Below are 15,006 nucleotides of genomic sequence, written 5' to 3' on the forward strand. Positions count from 1 at the left end.
CTCCTAGATCTTAATATTGTGATTTAAAAAATGTATAACTGATATTGGTAATGGGAGGAAAGGGTCTAAGGGAGTTGGGGAATTGGCAGGGGCGGGAGACAGGAAGGGGGGACGGGAAAAAGTGTGAGAAGAGGAAAAAAAGTGGAAACAGGGTTTTTGCAGATGGGGAGGGGTGGAGGGGGTGAGGGGAGGGCAAGGGAAGGGGGAAAAAAAAAGAACCAAGAGACTCATGTGATGGTGCAAGATCCCAATGATGAATGTAACTGTATTTTATACTGAAAATGTACCAGTAAACTTAATGGGGGGGGACAGTACAAGTGTAAAGAAGGAAGTAGCAATTGTCCATCATCCTGCTCCTTAGAGATGATGGCTGTTGTTACAGCAGCCTGTTTCCTTTCATTTGCTTTATATGCATATTTCTATAAAATAGGCTCCTGTCTGTTATCTGAGCATATGAAAATGGCTTTAAAGCTTTTCACCAAATTCAGAGGCTTCATTGGGATTGTCTGGATTAAAAGCAACAAGGTCTTCTTTTTAAAAAAATTAATTATATTGGTACATTTAAGGCATACAATATAGTGACATTCATCATTGGAAATTTGCAACTTTTCATAATCCATCTTGGTTCTTATTTTTCCCCATTCCCCTGCCTTCCCTTCAACCCCTCTATCCCTCCCTACCTGTGAGGACTTTGTTTCCATTTTTTCTTTTTCTCATATTAATTCCATTCCTTTCTTTCTTTTCCCCAGCCCCTCCCATTTCCCCTTCCCCTTTGCCCCTTTTCTTCCTTTTTCACATTATCTGTTATACCTTTTAGTCCCTATTTATACTTTCACTTTCTCACACTAGAGAAACTATTTGGTATTACACATGTGTGTCCTATTTATTTCACTTGAGAGTATCACCTCAATGTGCATCCATTTAGCTATAAATGTTTCTAGTTTTTTATTCTTTATGGCTGAGTATACTCAATTTTATTAAAAATCCACATCAACCCAGTTGATGGGCAATTGGGTTGCTTCCAAGTTTTAGCTATCACCAATTGTGCTGCTATGAACATGGGTCCACATATATCACTGTGGTATGATTCATTTAATTCTTTGGGGAAGATATCCAGCAGGGAAATAGCTGGGTCAAATGGAACTTCTAGTCCTAGTTCTTTGAGGTATCTCCATACTGATTTCCACAGTGGTTACACCAGTCTACACTCCCACCAGCTGTGGAGTAGGGTTCTTCTTTCCCCACAGCTCCACCAGTATCTGTTATTGCTTGATTTCATGATGGCAGCCATTCTTTCTGGAGTGAGATGGAATCTCAGTGTTGTTTTCATTTGCATCTCTAAAATGACCAGTGCTGTTGAACATTTTTTCATATGTTTATTTGCTATTTCTACTTCTTTGTGTGAGAAATGTCTGTTCATTTCAGATGCCCATTTTTGGATTGGGTCTTTAAATTTCAGAGGTCTGATTTTTTAAGTTCTTTATAGATTCTAGAAAGTAGGACTCCCCACACACACACACACATTGTGAGTTGTCTCTTCACACTGCTGGTGGTTTCTCTTGCTGTGCAGAAGCTTTTTAGTAAGAAGAGATCCCACTTGTTGATTATTTGTGCTAGTACATGGGCAACTAAGGTTTTGTTCATAAAATCTTTTCCTACACCAATGTCTTCAAGAGTTCTTCCTAACATCTCTTCCAGCTGGTTTAGTGTTTCTGTTTTAATATTTAGATTTTAATTCATTTTGATTTTAGTTTAAAGCATGGTGAGAGATATAGGTTTAGTTTTAATCTTTGGTAAGTTGAAACCCAATTTTTCCAACACCATTTATTAAAGAGGCTATCTTTCCTTCAGTGAGGGTGTTTGGCCCCTTTGTTGAAGATGAGGTGGCTGAGTGTGTCTGGAGTTATTTCTGCATCTTCTAATCTGTTCCAGTGGTCCTGAGGTCTGTTTCTTTGCCAGTACCATGCTGTTTTTATCACAGTAGCTTCATAGTATAGTTTCAAGTTGGGTATTGTGATACCCCCTACCTAGTAACAAGGTCTTCTTAAAATCTAGTGGGGCCATGGGGCACCTTAAAGAAGTGAATAGCCCTCCAGCAGTGCCATCAGTGCCACCCTAGGGAGCACCTGCCTCGTGTTTCAGGATGCATCTGACCAAAAGCAGGTGGAAAGATGGAAATTCTGGCCCACTTCATTGTATGTCCCTGGGCAGGTGCATGGACATGTGACCCAGTGAACAATGGCAGGGAGATATTATCCAATTGAAGTTGGTGATGCTCCTGAGCCACATTAACAGCCAGCTGCCACCAGCTTGTTTGTGTGTGTATACCAGTATGTACAACTTTTAACCAGTGCCATTCTGCACATGCAACTTTAAGTCCTTTGTCCCTTCACTTTGTTCCCATAAATGTTTATTTGTTCCACATTATTCATTGTGGGCAGAAGTTGAAGTTGGGTTTCAAGGAATTGGTCATAGGTAGGAGCCTGGGAGGCCAGTGTCTGCTGAGCTCTGTGTCATCATAAATGAAAACAAGCATGTTGCATGAACTGTATACCAGGCTTTGGCTCAGACGCTGTATGCAGGTACTGCTATCCTCATCCTTATTCTACACGTGAGGAAACTAAGGTCCAGAGAGGTGAAATAGCTTTCTCAAGGCCCACAGCCAGAGCTGGAATCTGAATCAGGCTGCCTGGCTGCAGTCACTCTTTATAGACTAACCGTACATCTATAATGCATGCCAGAAATTTCATAATAAATATCCTCCTTATATTCTTCACAAACTCACTGTGAGGTAGACAGTGGGTTAATATATTTATATGAATATATGAATTTTTATACATGAATCGTAACCTGAAAAAAATTACTTCTAGATAACATGTTTCTCATCCTCTTTCCTGATAAATTTATTCAAACAAAGTTCAGATACTGGAAATAGTGGACAAAGGTTAGCCAAAATACTGGAAAAGATTGTCCAGTCCATTTAATTACAGGGCCAATATATTTTTTATTGATTATATTGGTACATTTAAGGTATACAATATAATGACATTCATCATTGGAAATTTGCACCTTTACATAATCCATCTTTGTTCTTATTTTTCCCCCTTCCCCTGCCCTCCCTTCAACCCCTCCACCCCACCCTATCTACAAAGACTTTGTTTCCATTTTTTCTTTTCTCATATTAATTCCATTCCCTTCTTTCTTTTCCCCTAACCATCCTATTTCCCCCTCCCCTTTGCCCCTTTTCTTGCTATTTGACATTATCTATTATACCTTTTAGTCCTTATTTACACTTCAGTTTCTCACACTAGAGAAACTATTCGGTATTTACACATGTGTCCTATTTATTTCACTTAAGAGTATCGCCTCATTATGCATCCATTTAGCTATAAATGTCTCTAGTTTCCCATTCTTTATGGCTGAGTAATACTCCATTTGACCAAAAAAACACATTTTCTTTATCCAGTCTCCAGTTGATGGGCAATTGGGTTGCTTCCAAGTTTAAGCTATCACCAGTTGTGCTGCTGTGAACATGGGTGCACATATATCACTTTTAATTCTTTGGGAATGATATTCAGCAGGGAAAGAGCTGGGTCAAATGGGACTTCCAGTCCTAGTTCTTTGAGGTATCTCCATACTGATTTCCACAGTGGTTGCACCAGTCTACACTACTACCAACGGTGGAGTAGGGTTCCTCTTTCCCCACAGCCCCACCAACATTTGCTATTGGTTGTTTGCATGATGGCAGCCATTCTTTCTGAGCAGAGGTGGAATCTCAGCATTGCTTTCATTTGCATCTCTCGAGTGACCAATGATGTTGAACACTTTTTGATTTCATGATGACAGCCATTCTTTCTGGGGTGAGGTGGAATCTCAGTGTTGTTTTCATTTGCATCTCTCAAATGACCAGTGCTGTTGAACATTTTTTCATATGTTTATTTGCTGTTTCTACTTCTTTGTCTGAGAAATGTCTGTTCATTTCAGATGCCAATTTTCGGATTGGATCTTTAAATTTTTGAGATCTGATATTTTTAAGTTTTTTAAAGATTCTAGATAGTAGAATTATTTGTCTGAGGAGCAGCAGCTGAAAACTTTTTCCCACATTGTGGGTTGTCTCTTCACACTGTTGGTGGTTTCTCTTGCTGTACAGAAGCTTTTTAATAAGAAGAGATCCCACTTGTTGATTGTTTGTGCTAGTTCACTGGTAACTGAGGTTTTGTTCATAAAATATTGTCCCACACCAATGTCTTCAAGAGTTCTTCCTAACCTCTGTTCCAGCCGGTTCAGCATTTCTGTTTTAATATTTAGGTCTTTAATCCATTTCAATTTTAGTTTAGTGCATGGTGAGATATATAGGTCTAGTTTTAATCTTTGGCAAGTTGAAACCCAATTTTTGCAGCACCATTTATTATAGAGGCTATTTTTTCTCCAGTGAGGGTGTTTGGCTCCTTTGTCAAAGATGAGGTGGCTGAATGTGTCTGGAGTTGTTTCTGCATCTTTTAATCTGTTCCAGTGGTCCTGAGGTCTGTTTCTTTGCCAGTACCATGCTGTTTTTATCACAGTAGCTTTGTAGTAGAGCTGCAGGTTGGGGATTGTGATACCCCCTGCCATGACGCTGTTACCTAGAATTGCTTTTGCTATTCTGGGTCTCTTCTTGTTCCAAATGAATTTTTGGATTGTTTTCTCAAGGTCTGTGAAGTATGCTGCTGAGATTTCAATTGGGATTGCACGGAATCTATATAGCAGTTTTAGAAGTATGGCCATTTTCGCTATGTTGATTCTTCCTACCCAGAAGCAAGGGATGTCTTTCCATTTTGTGATAGCCTCTTCAATCTCTCTTTTCAGAGTGCTATAGTTTTCAGAGAAGAGGTCTTTGATTTCTTTTGTTCAGTTGATTCCAAGGTATTTCAGTTTTTTGGATGCTATTGTGAAAGGAATTGTTCGCCCTATTTCTCTCTCAGTGAGTCTGTTGATCATGTAGAGGAAAGCTATTGATTTTTGTATGTTGACCTTGTATCCAGGTACTTTACTGAATTTGGTTATTAAATCTAGAAGACTTTTGGTGGAGTTCTTGGGGTCTGCTCTATAGAGTATTATGTCATCTGCAAATAATGACAATTTGAATTCTTCATTACGTATCTTTATTCCTTTTATTTCTTTCTCTTGTCTAATTGCTGTGGCTAATGTTTCCAAAACTATATTGAACAGGAGTGGTGATAGTGGACATCCTTGTCTTATTCCTGATTCTAGTGAGAAGGATTTCAGTTTTTGACCATTTAATATGATATTGGCTGTTGGTTTTTCATAGATGGCTTTTATCAGATTGAGGTAGAGACTGTCTATTCTGATTTTTTGTAGAGTTTTTATCATAAATGTGAGTTGGCTTTTGTCAAATGCTTTTTTCTGCATCTATTGAGATAATGATATGGTTTTTGTCCTTGGCTCTATTGATATAGTGTATTACATTGATTGATTTGCATATGTTGAACCATCTCTGCATCCCTGGGATGAATCCCACTTGGTCAGGGTGTATGATCTTCTTGATGATCTTCTGCATTCTATTTGCCAGTATCTTATTAAGGATTTTTGCATCTATGTTCATTAGTGAGATTGGCCTATAGTTCTCTTTTTTGGTTGGGTCTTTCTCTGCTTTGGAGATCAAGGTGATGCTTATTTCCAGGAATGAATTTGGGAGTATTGTTTCCCTTTCAATTTCATTGAAGAGTTTAAAGAGTAGTGGCAGTAGTTCCTCTCTAAATGTCCTGTAAAATTCAACAGTGAAGCCATGAGGACCCTGGATTTTCTTAGTTGGTAAGTTTTTTATTACATTTTCAATTTCATTGGTTGATATTGGGTTGTTTAGAACTTTTAGGTCATCTTTGTTCAACTTTGGTAATTCACAACTATCTAGGAATCTGTCCATTTCTTCTGTGTTTTCCATCTTATTGGCTTAAAGGTTCTTAAAGTAGGTATTGATGATCCTCTGGATTTCTTCTGGGTCTGTTGTAATTTCACCCTTTTCATTCCTAGTTGCATGGATTTGGGCCTTTTCTTTCCTTTTTTTGATAAGGTTGGCTAAGGGCTTGTCAATTTTGTTTATTCTTTCAAAGAACCAACTCTTGGCTTTATTGATATTTTGAATTGTTCTCTTAGTCTCCATTGCATTGATTTCTCCTCTGATCTTTATAATTTCCTCCCTTCTATGAGCTTTGGGTTTGTCCTGCTATTCCTTTTCTAGAAGCTTGAGGTTCAGCATCAGGTTGTGTAATTGATCTCGCTCTGTTTTCCTAATGTGAGTATTCGCTGCTATGAATTTCCCTCGTAAGACCACTTTCATTGTGTCCCATAGATTCCAATACATTGTATGGGGATTGTCATTTAGTTGTAGGAACTGTCTGATTTCTTCTTTAATTTCCTCTGTGACCCATTGGTTATTCAGAAGTGTGTTGTTCAGTTTCCGTGTGTTTATGAAATTCCTATGGTTTCTTTTGCTATTGATCTCCAATTTCATCACACTATGGTCTGATAATATACAGGGGATAACTTCAATTCCTTTGCACTTACTTAAACATTTTCTATGAGCAAGTATGTGGTCTAGTTTAGAGAACAATCTGTGTGCAGCTGAGAAGAATGTGTATTCTGATTTTGTGGGGGTGGAACACTCTGTAAACATCTGTTAAGTTCATTTGTTCAAGAGTTTGATTGAGTTCTAGTATTTTGTTGTTTATTTTTTGTCCATTTGATCTATGTACTTGTGAGAGTGGAGTATTAAGGTCCCCCCACTATTATTGTATTAGTGCTTATATAATTTTTCACCTCCATTAGTATTTGTTTTGTATAGTTGGGCGCACTAGTGTTTGGTGCATATATATTTATGATTGTCATTTCTGCCTCTTGGATTGTTCCCTTTACAAGGATGTAGTGTCTTTCTTTGTCTCTCTTAATCAGTGTTGGTTTGAAATCCACTTGATCTGCAAAGAGGATAGCTACTCCTGCTTTTTTTCTGGTTCCCGTCGCATGGAGTATTGTTGTCCAACCTTTAACTTTCAGTCTATGAGTTTATTTTTGAATTAAATGTGTTTCTTGTATGTGGCATGTTGTTGGATCTTGCTTCTTGACCCATTCTGCCTGTCTATTTCTTTTGATTGGTGAATTGAGACCATTAACATTGATGGTTATATCTGATATGTATTGATTTATCCTTGTTGTGACTTTTTCTTTTTGTTGGATTCTCTCCCTTTGTGTTTAATTTATTGTCGTGCCTAATGGATTCATTCTGCATGGCTTGCTGGGGGTTGTGATCCTCACTGCCTTTTCTTAGGATATTTAAAAATTTTTTTGGAGTGCTGGTTTGGTATTCGTAAAGTTCCTAAATATCTTATTTCTCCATCCATTTTGAAAGATATTTTTGCAGGATACATCAGTCTGAGTTGGAGGTTGTTTTCCTTTAGGCCTTGAAATACATTGCTCCAGGCTCTTCTTGCCTTGTGGGTTTGTGTTCAGAAGTCTGCTGTAATTCTGATGGGCTTTCTGTTGTATGTGATTTGTTTCTTTTCTCTAACTGCTTGTAGAATTTTGTTCTTCTGTTGGGTTTCTGGAATGTTAGCTATTATATGCCTATGTGTGGATTTTTTTGATCAAGGCTAGTTGGAGTCCTATATGCCTCACTTATTTCTATGTCAAGTTCTGTTCCCCTATTTAGGAAGTTTTCTGCCATTACTTCTGTGAACATTTTTTTTAATGTCATCTGCACTCTCTCCTGTTTCTTCATTGACTCCAGTCACTCTGATGTTATTCTTCTTTGCAATGTCTAGAGCTGCTGGATTGAGTTTTTAAGGTCCCTTACTATTGTTTCAGAAATTTTTCTTTTCCTGATCACTAATTTCAGTCTTATCTTCTATATCTTAAATTCTATCGTTGCTTTAGCTCATTCTCTGCATAAATTTTCAATGGAGTTTTTAATCTCCTGGAAATCTGTTTGCATCTGTTTTATGGATTCCATTTGTTTCCTATGTTGGGATACCATCATATTCCTCAGCTTCTCTATTTTTTTTTTAATCTGTGTCTGGTCTAGATCTATTAATCATGTCTTGTATTGTGGGCACAATCTGTGCTGTTATGTAAGAGTTTATTTCTGATTTCATTTTTCCAAGTCCCCTTTTGTTGACAGTTCAGGAAGTCCAGGTGGTTGAGTATCAGATCGTCCCATCTCATGGCCCTTTGGGGTTCCCTTATGTGATATGGAAATCTGGTTTTGGAACTTATTTATGTTTATTTTCATTTCAACAGATGCAGCCTGCTGCGTCTTTGTTGAGGTGACTCTTTGTTCACCCAGCAGTCTTGAATTCTCAATAAGCCACCAAGCAGCCTTTACTCTGCTGCTCACCAATACACCAATTCCTAGGTTCAGAATGGTGGCCTTCTGGATCCCTGAGCTGACCTGTTGTTTGGGTAGGCTTCTGGCTGTGGCCTGTGCACAGTTGGGATGGTATCTAGGTGTGCCTCTTGCTAGGGCCCCTACGTAGCTATTGTCTGGGATGGCCTTTGGTTGGGGGCTATGCACCCCAGTTTCTCTTGTCTGCACACACTTTGGCTAGGGTCTTCTCGCACTTATCAATGGTATCAGGCAAGCCTCTGGGTATTGCTTGTGTGCCTGTACAGCTCTTCTCCAGGCGGGTCCCTGGCTGTGGCTGATGGTATGGCCATCCTCTGCCTGAAGCCCATGTGCTTGTGCAGCCCATTTCTGGGCTGGCCTTTGGCATGGGTGGGTGTGTTGGATCCTGTGGGTTTAGGGTGGAGCCCTAGCTGGGATCTGCCCTCAGCTGCACCTTTCTGGGCTACACAGCTCTTCCCAGGGATCTTCCAGCACTTAGGGATGGAATGGTGGGCCTCTGGCAGGAGCCTGCATGCCTGTGCAGCTCCTCTCTGGGCAGGCTCTTGTCCTGAGGGAGAGTGCCAGAGCCTCTGGTGTTGGGGCGGACTCCGGCTGGGATCCACCTGCAGCTGCTCCCTGGGATCTGCATGCTCTCATGGATAAAATGGCGGGCCTCTACAAGGCCAATATTAAAAGAAATGCAGAATGTAGAAACATTCCTAAACTTTATAGACATAGAAATGATATGTAAAAGGCTATAATATTTTTATTTTCTCATCTTTCATAATGATAGATGAAAATATAATTTTAAAATGATGAATAAAATAGCAATATAATATATTCAAAGTGTTAGTTAATAGGAAAAATAATATAGTAATATAGGATGGTAGAGGGGAAGCAGACAGAGGAAAACGAAGCAAAACCATAACTTCTGCTAATGTGCAATATAGGCTCATGGATGGCGAATAAGAAATTGAGGCACAGAGAGGTTAATTACTTTGCCTTAAATAAAAAAATTGGTAAGCGATGAAGAAGCGAGGCTGCAGGCTGGCATCTCGTGCACATAACAAGATATTAGGTGTGTGATCTTGTCTATTATTTAATTTCACTGAATTTTCTCTCTCTCTCCATTGGTGAAAGGTGGGAAATAATAATTTATTTTGTAAAGGTACTATGACAATTAATAAGAAAAATACACTTAAGAATGAAGTAATCCATGAAACTTTATAGAAAATGTCTGTCGATTTCTATTTTCCTGCTGTCCTCCTAGCATCCTACATGCTTGACTCATAGTGGAACAAAGATTTCACTTGGGTGCCTGCAAAGGTAAATTGTTTTTACAGTCATTTACTGACTTTTAAACTTCAAAATGTATTTTCTTGCTCAGATTGCACAACACCTATCCCTTAAAATAGTGTATAGTCTACTGAGAAAGATCCTGACAAGGTATAATGTGGTAGTGCCATAATGAAGTTCTATGTTCTGGGCAGAGGCTTAGGAGAGAGGAAAGGGGAAGGGGAGGATTGTGAGCCTCAAAGAGTTAAAACAAGTTTCTCTCAGTTTACAAAGAAAGACCAATTTCACATTCTAATATCTGCCTGTGGGAGAAACAGCCACAAGTTTTATATTGTGTTTATGCTACATAAAATCCTTCTTACCTCATCTTCAACCTCCCTTCTCTGCATCTTTCCCACAAAGATTGTCTTTGACCAAGACTAGAAATGAATTTGATTTCTCTAATGCAGAAGGTAATTGGATTTTCCTTTATTGAATGCATCCCTTTAATGTCCCTCTCTGCAACTGACAATTTAACTGCAAGTGACCTGACATTGATCTGATGATATGACTTAAAAAGTTGGAGCTAGGGTGAAAACGATCAGCTGCCTGGCTTCAGGAAGAATATGTCTTGGCCTCATCTCACCATTTTCCTTAGAAAATGCTTTATCCTTGAATGTCATTTTCTATGAAACATGCTGCTGTAATAAATGACCATACAGCAGCAAATTGCCTCCTTCTAGAAATGCAAGTATTTCCCAGAAAATGCCCTAGAGAAAATTCCAAAAATGGAATAAAATCCACCCAGTAATAATTTTGTTCCTTGAAAATGTTTATTGTTATGTAAACTCTTCTTGGAACCAGATAAATATTGCTGAAAAGAATTCATTAAATATTTTTAAAAGTCCGGTCAAATCTGAAATATTTATTATTTATTTTCTTAATCTTGAAGTAAAATATTTGACATGAGTTGCTGCTATTCAAAAAGATTATGAAGGGGAAGAATAGCAACCCTTTCCTAGAAGGAAGTTATAATAAGACTCTTTTATGCCTAAGAATATATAGAATTTAACTTTCTCTGCTTTCACCTTTATTTTTTTAGTAACAATATGTTTCACTTGATTTATGGTTAACTTTTATTCTGTCTTTTTCCCTTTGCGCATTTTGATAAATACCATGAGTAATTTTAGGAAGAAAATATACTCCATGAGCCTTAGTCTGTAATAAAATCCTGTAATTTTAAAGTATCAAGAGGAAATAGAAGAGAAAATCATCAGCAAACTCACTGCATTTTGAAAATAAGCAAATGTTTTTCCTCTTTTGAATTCTTAATGTTACTTACATTCACATTTATTAAGGTGATTGACAGTTTAAAGAAATAACTGAGAGTTTATATTAAACCACTTGGTTGGTGAATCTTTGCAGATTCAACAGTGAAGCTACATCACAAAATTATTACAGGCCTAGATTAGGCAGAACTTACAGAAATCTACACTGTTATAATGAAGGGCAGTAACCTAACTTTAGTGCTCATCCAAGAGAATCTTGGGAGCTCTATTCCCAGAAATGACATTGAGACAGAATACAAATAAGAATCAAGCTGAAATCTTTCCTGGAACTAGGTTCCTTGTCCACTTTTCTGGATGCCTCTTAGGTGAGCATGGCAAAGAATGGCAAGCCAGAGAGTAAGTTCAGAGACCATTTCTTGGACTCTGTGTGACACAGTAAGTTGTGATTGCTTAAGAAGCAATGGGAAGCCTAGTACTATTGAAAGGGGTCACTGATCCAGAGAGACTACTCACTAACTCACAATCATTCCTGGAAAATGATTAGACCTCACCTATTTCAAGGCAAATGTTGGAAGATACTCTTAAGTGCAATGTTAAAGCTTTAAAAGCAGGTGAAGAGTATGCCTTAATGGGTAATAAAATTCTCCTATACTCAATGCAGTGTTTCTTTGTCAGTTTTCTTAATTTTGAATCTGCCTTGTGTATTTGAGTTTGAGCATTATTAATTAAAATTATAATTAGTAGAATCATCTTTTCTTCTCTTGAAGGGAGGGTTGATTTTCTGGAAAAATGGAAGAGAGAGAGAGAGAGAGAAAGCGAGAGAGGAAGAGTAGGAACACACATACACACATGTATTTTTTAAGAAAAAGAAGTATATTAACATCTCACCCTTAGGGCTTTTAAAATGCTTTTATAATAGGTTACCTGTGTGTGATACATTGGACATTTACTGAAATCATTAATATGTGATGTGGCTAATGAGCAATTTACTTTGTTAATGGATCTTTAAAAACAAGCATTTATATCTTCATTCATTTTGTCATTTCTCCTTTGAGTAAATATTTTAGTCCATTATATCAAACATCTTTAGACATTAGGATAAAAAGATACTTTTTCACCTTCAGGGATATTAAAGCCTAGTAGAGAGAGAAAAATGTGTACATAAGTAAATAAAATAGAAGATGGAGAGGTATCTATTGCCTGAGGAAAAGGGGTCTGGAACTGGAGGTTCTATACCAGTGGAGAGAACAGTGAAGAAGCCATGCTGGTACTACGGTATACTGGTACACTGGTACAGGCTGCAGAATATGGGCAGAGTCTGTGTAGGCAGGTGAGGGAGAAAGTATTTGGAGGACGGCATAGATTACAGGTGGGAAAATGCTAACTAATTAGGGTGACTTGTAAAACTGGATGTAAGTACTATGCTGCACCTGTAGTTGAATGGAAAACAGAAAAAAATGACGATAATATTTTTTAAAAATTAATTATATTGGTACATTTAAGGTATACATTCATCATTGGAAATTTGCACCTTTACATCATCTGTCTTGGTTCTTATTTTTTCCCCATTCCCCGTCCTCTCTTCAACCCCTCCATCCCTCCCTATCTACAAAGACTTTGTTTCCATTTTTTCATTTTCTCATATTAATTCCATTCCCTTCTTTCCTTTCCCCTACCCCTCCCACTTCCCCTTCCCCTTTGCCTCTTTTCTTCCTATTTCAAGTTATCTATTATACCTTTTAGTCCTTACATACACTTTCAGTTTCTCACACTAGAGAAACAGGAACTGGGGTGCACAGCCCCCAGCCAAAGGCCCTCCCAGACAACAGCTACATAGGGGCCCTAGCCAGAGGCACACCTAGATACCATCCCAAGTGTGCACAGGCCCCACCCAGAAGTCTGCCAAGACAGCAGTTCAGCTCAGGGATCCAGAAGGCCACCACTCTGAACCCAGGAATTAGTGTACTGGTGAGCAGCAGAGTAAAGGCTTCTTGGTGGCTTGCTGAGAATTCAAGACCACTGGGTGAGAGAAGATAATATTTTAACTAATAAAATAGCAAAAATTGTAGACATACCAGGATGTATTTGGATTTTGGAGTTTCTGATTTAGACAAATTTAAGATTATGGTATTTTATTTGTTATATACAAGGAGTAATAGAAAAATATGTAGAATTTTTAAAATAAAAATTATTACAGTAATAGGCACATTGCCATTAATAACCCTCAAAATAGTCCCTCTTTGCTTTGAACGTACTTATCATTCTTGCCACTTTTTTTATTTTTGGTACTGGGGATCAAACTCAGATCCTTGAGCTTGCAAGGCAGGCAGCAGAAACACTGAGCTAAATCCCTGGCTTCTTGCCACTTTTTGAAGCAGTTTTCCAAGTGCTTTAAAATGTTTACCTTTCATGATCATTGTGACTTTGGGGAAGAGCGAGAAGTCGCACAGTGCAAGGTCTGGTAAATAAGGTGGGAGAGAAAACACCATGATGCTTTTATTTTGCAGAAATTGCTGTAAATGATTGATCAATGAGGTGTGATAAACATGTGGTGAATGTTTAAATTTCTAAAAATATGTTATAGTAAAAGATACACTGCCTCTAAATTAATCCACCTAAAAGTATTCAAAATACTTTCCCTCACTTAGAACACATCCCATCATTTTTGGCAATGTGTTTTTTATTGTAATAATTTTTTAAAAATGGAAACATTCACTGTATTTTTCAGTCACCAAGTGTATGTTTATTTCTGAGGAAACATTAGCATGTAAATATGCCTTCTTATAAGTGGTAATCTTAATTGATGTTTAAAACTGTGTTTTAAACTGTTAAAACATATTAAAATAGAAATTCAGCATTTGACGTGTTGAATGACCTGAATTGTGCTCATTCAGTATGTAAAGTCCAATAAATTATTAAAGTTTTTAGTTGAATGAGGTATATATACTTCTAATATTTATCTTTTCATATATTTTAATATTAAAATATGCACATATTCTATTCTCAGTAGAATGTAAATTATAAGCTTATTTAAATCTGAATTTAAGATTTCTGAAAGTGCTAAATAAGTTCCTTTCATTGCTTCAGGTCACTGATATGATGCTTCAGGACAAACCTTACCCTGATTGGGGAAAATCTGCAAGAGCTTTTTGGAAGAAAGGAAAAGTTAGGATCATTTTATTCTGGTAAGAAATATTTCATTTATTTCTCCCTTGCCTAATCCACTAAAAGACTTGAGTTAGATGTAATTTTTCTTAGATATATAGAATTCTATCTAGAGATATTATTATGTTCCCATACAATCATCTTATTTACTTTAACAATTAGTTTCTACTTACATATTGTTGCATGTATATCCTATAAACAAAGATAAACTATGTTATCTTTTGTGCATTTATATGACAGAAGTTTTGCTAATACAGTGAAGCACTACTTAACCAGAAATAAGTAGATTTTCGACTCAGCAAAAACAAGCTGTTCTGAGGAGGAAGTAATACAGAGAAGAAACCTCTTTACAAATCATGTCTGGCCTATTGGCATGTTTTCTTTACGGTATTTCCTTTCATGCTTTGGCACCATCATTGCAGTTATAAAACATGTCCTCAGTGGAAAGAATGATGGGATAAGTGTTTGAAGTGAGGGAAAGTATTGTGAGGGGGATTCCTGGCAATATGTCTTTCACTATAACTAGTTTTAAAAAATAAACATTCATCATATTTTTAAAGAAAAGATAGGTTTTATAGGACTTTGTGTTTGAGGAGGTAATCATTATTTATATGTATTACAACATATTAAAATAGAAAAGATAGAAATGTAGATACAGGAATAAAGGTGATTTCATCTGACTTTGGGGCATTCTGCCAGCACAATGGTTCTCTCAGATTTATGAGAAGTTATATAAACTAATGCTCAGAAACACTGTAACTGATGATAGTTTATGCTGGAAAATTCCAGCCTGTGCACTTGCCTTTTGAAATGAAAGAAGAAGAACCTGTTTATTCTTAGATTTAATTCTGGATTTTTTTCAATGTGAAAGCTAGAAAAATCATGGTAAATATGTACTTGAAG

The 15,006-nt window shown here is 37.3% G+C and overlaps 1 protein-coding gene across 4 annotated transcripts in view; it reads left to right on the plus strand.

Moving 5' to 3' along the window:
* Nucleotides 1-15,006, plus strand: part of Tmem117 (transmembrane protein 117) — a 569,660-nt gene that overhangs the window by 386,678 nt on the left and 167,976 nt on the right. For all 4 annotated transcript variants that reach the window (XM_087200080.1, XM_004863160.3, XM_087200081.1 and 1 more), the window contains one exon: nt 14,026-14,123. In XM_087200080.1, coding sequence (XP_087056206.1) covers nt 14,026-14,123 — 98 coding nt within the window. The remainder of the gene's footprint in view (nt 1-14,025; nt 14,124-15,006) is intronic.

This window comes from Heterocephalus glaber, unplaced genomic scaffold (genome assembly GCF_053883595.1).
Source record: "Heterocephalus glaber isolate CG9 unplaced genomic scaffold, H.glaber_assembly_v1.0 deba00001733, whole genome shotgun sequence".
NCBI lineage: Eukaryota > Metazoa > Chordata > Mammalia > Rodentia > Bathyergidae > Heterocephalus > Heterocephalus glaber.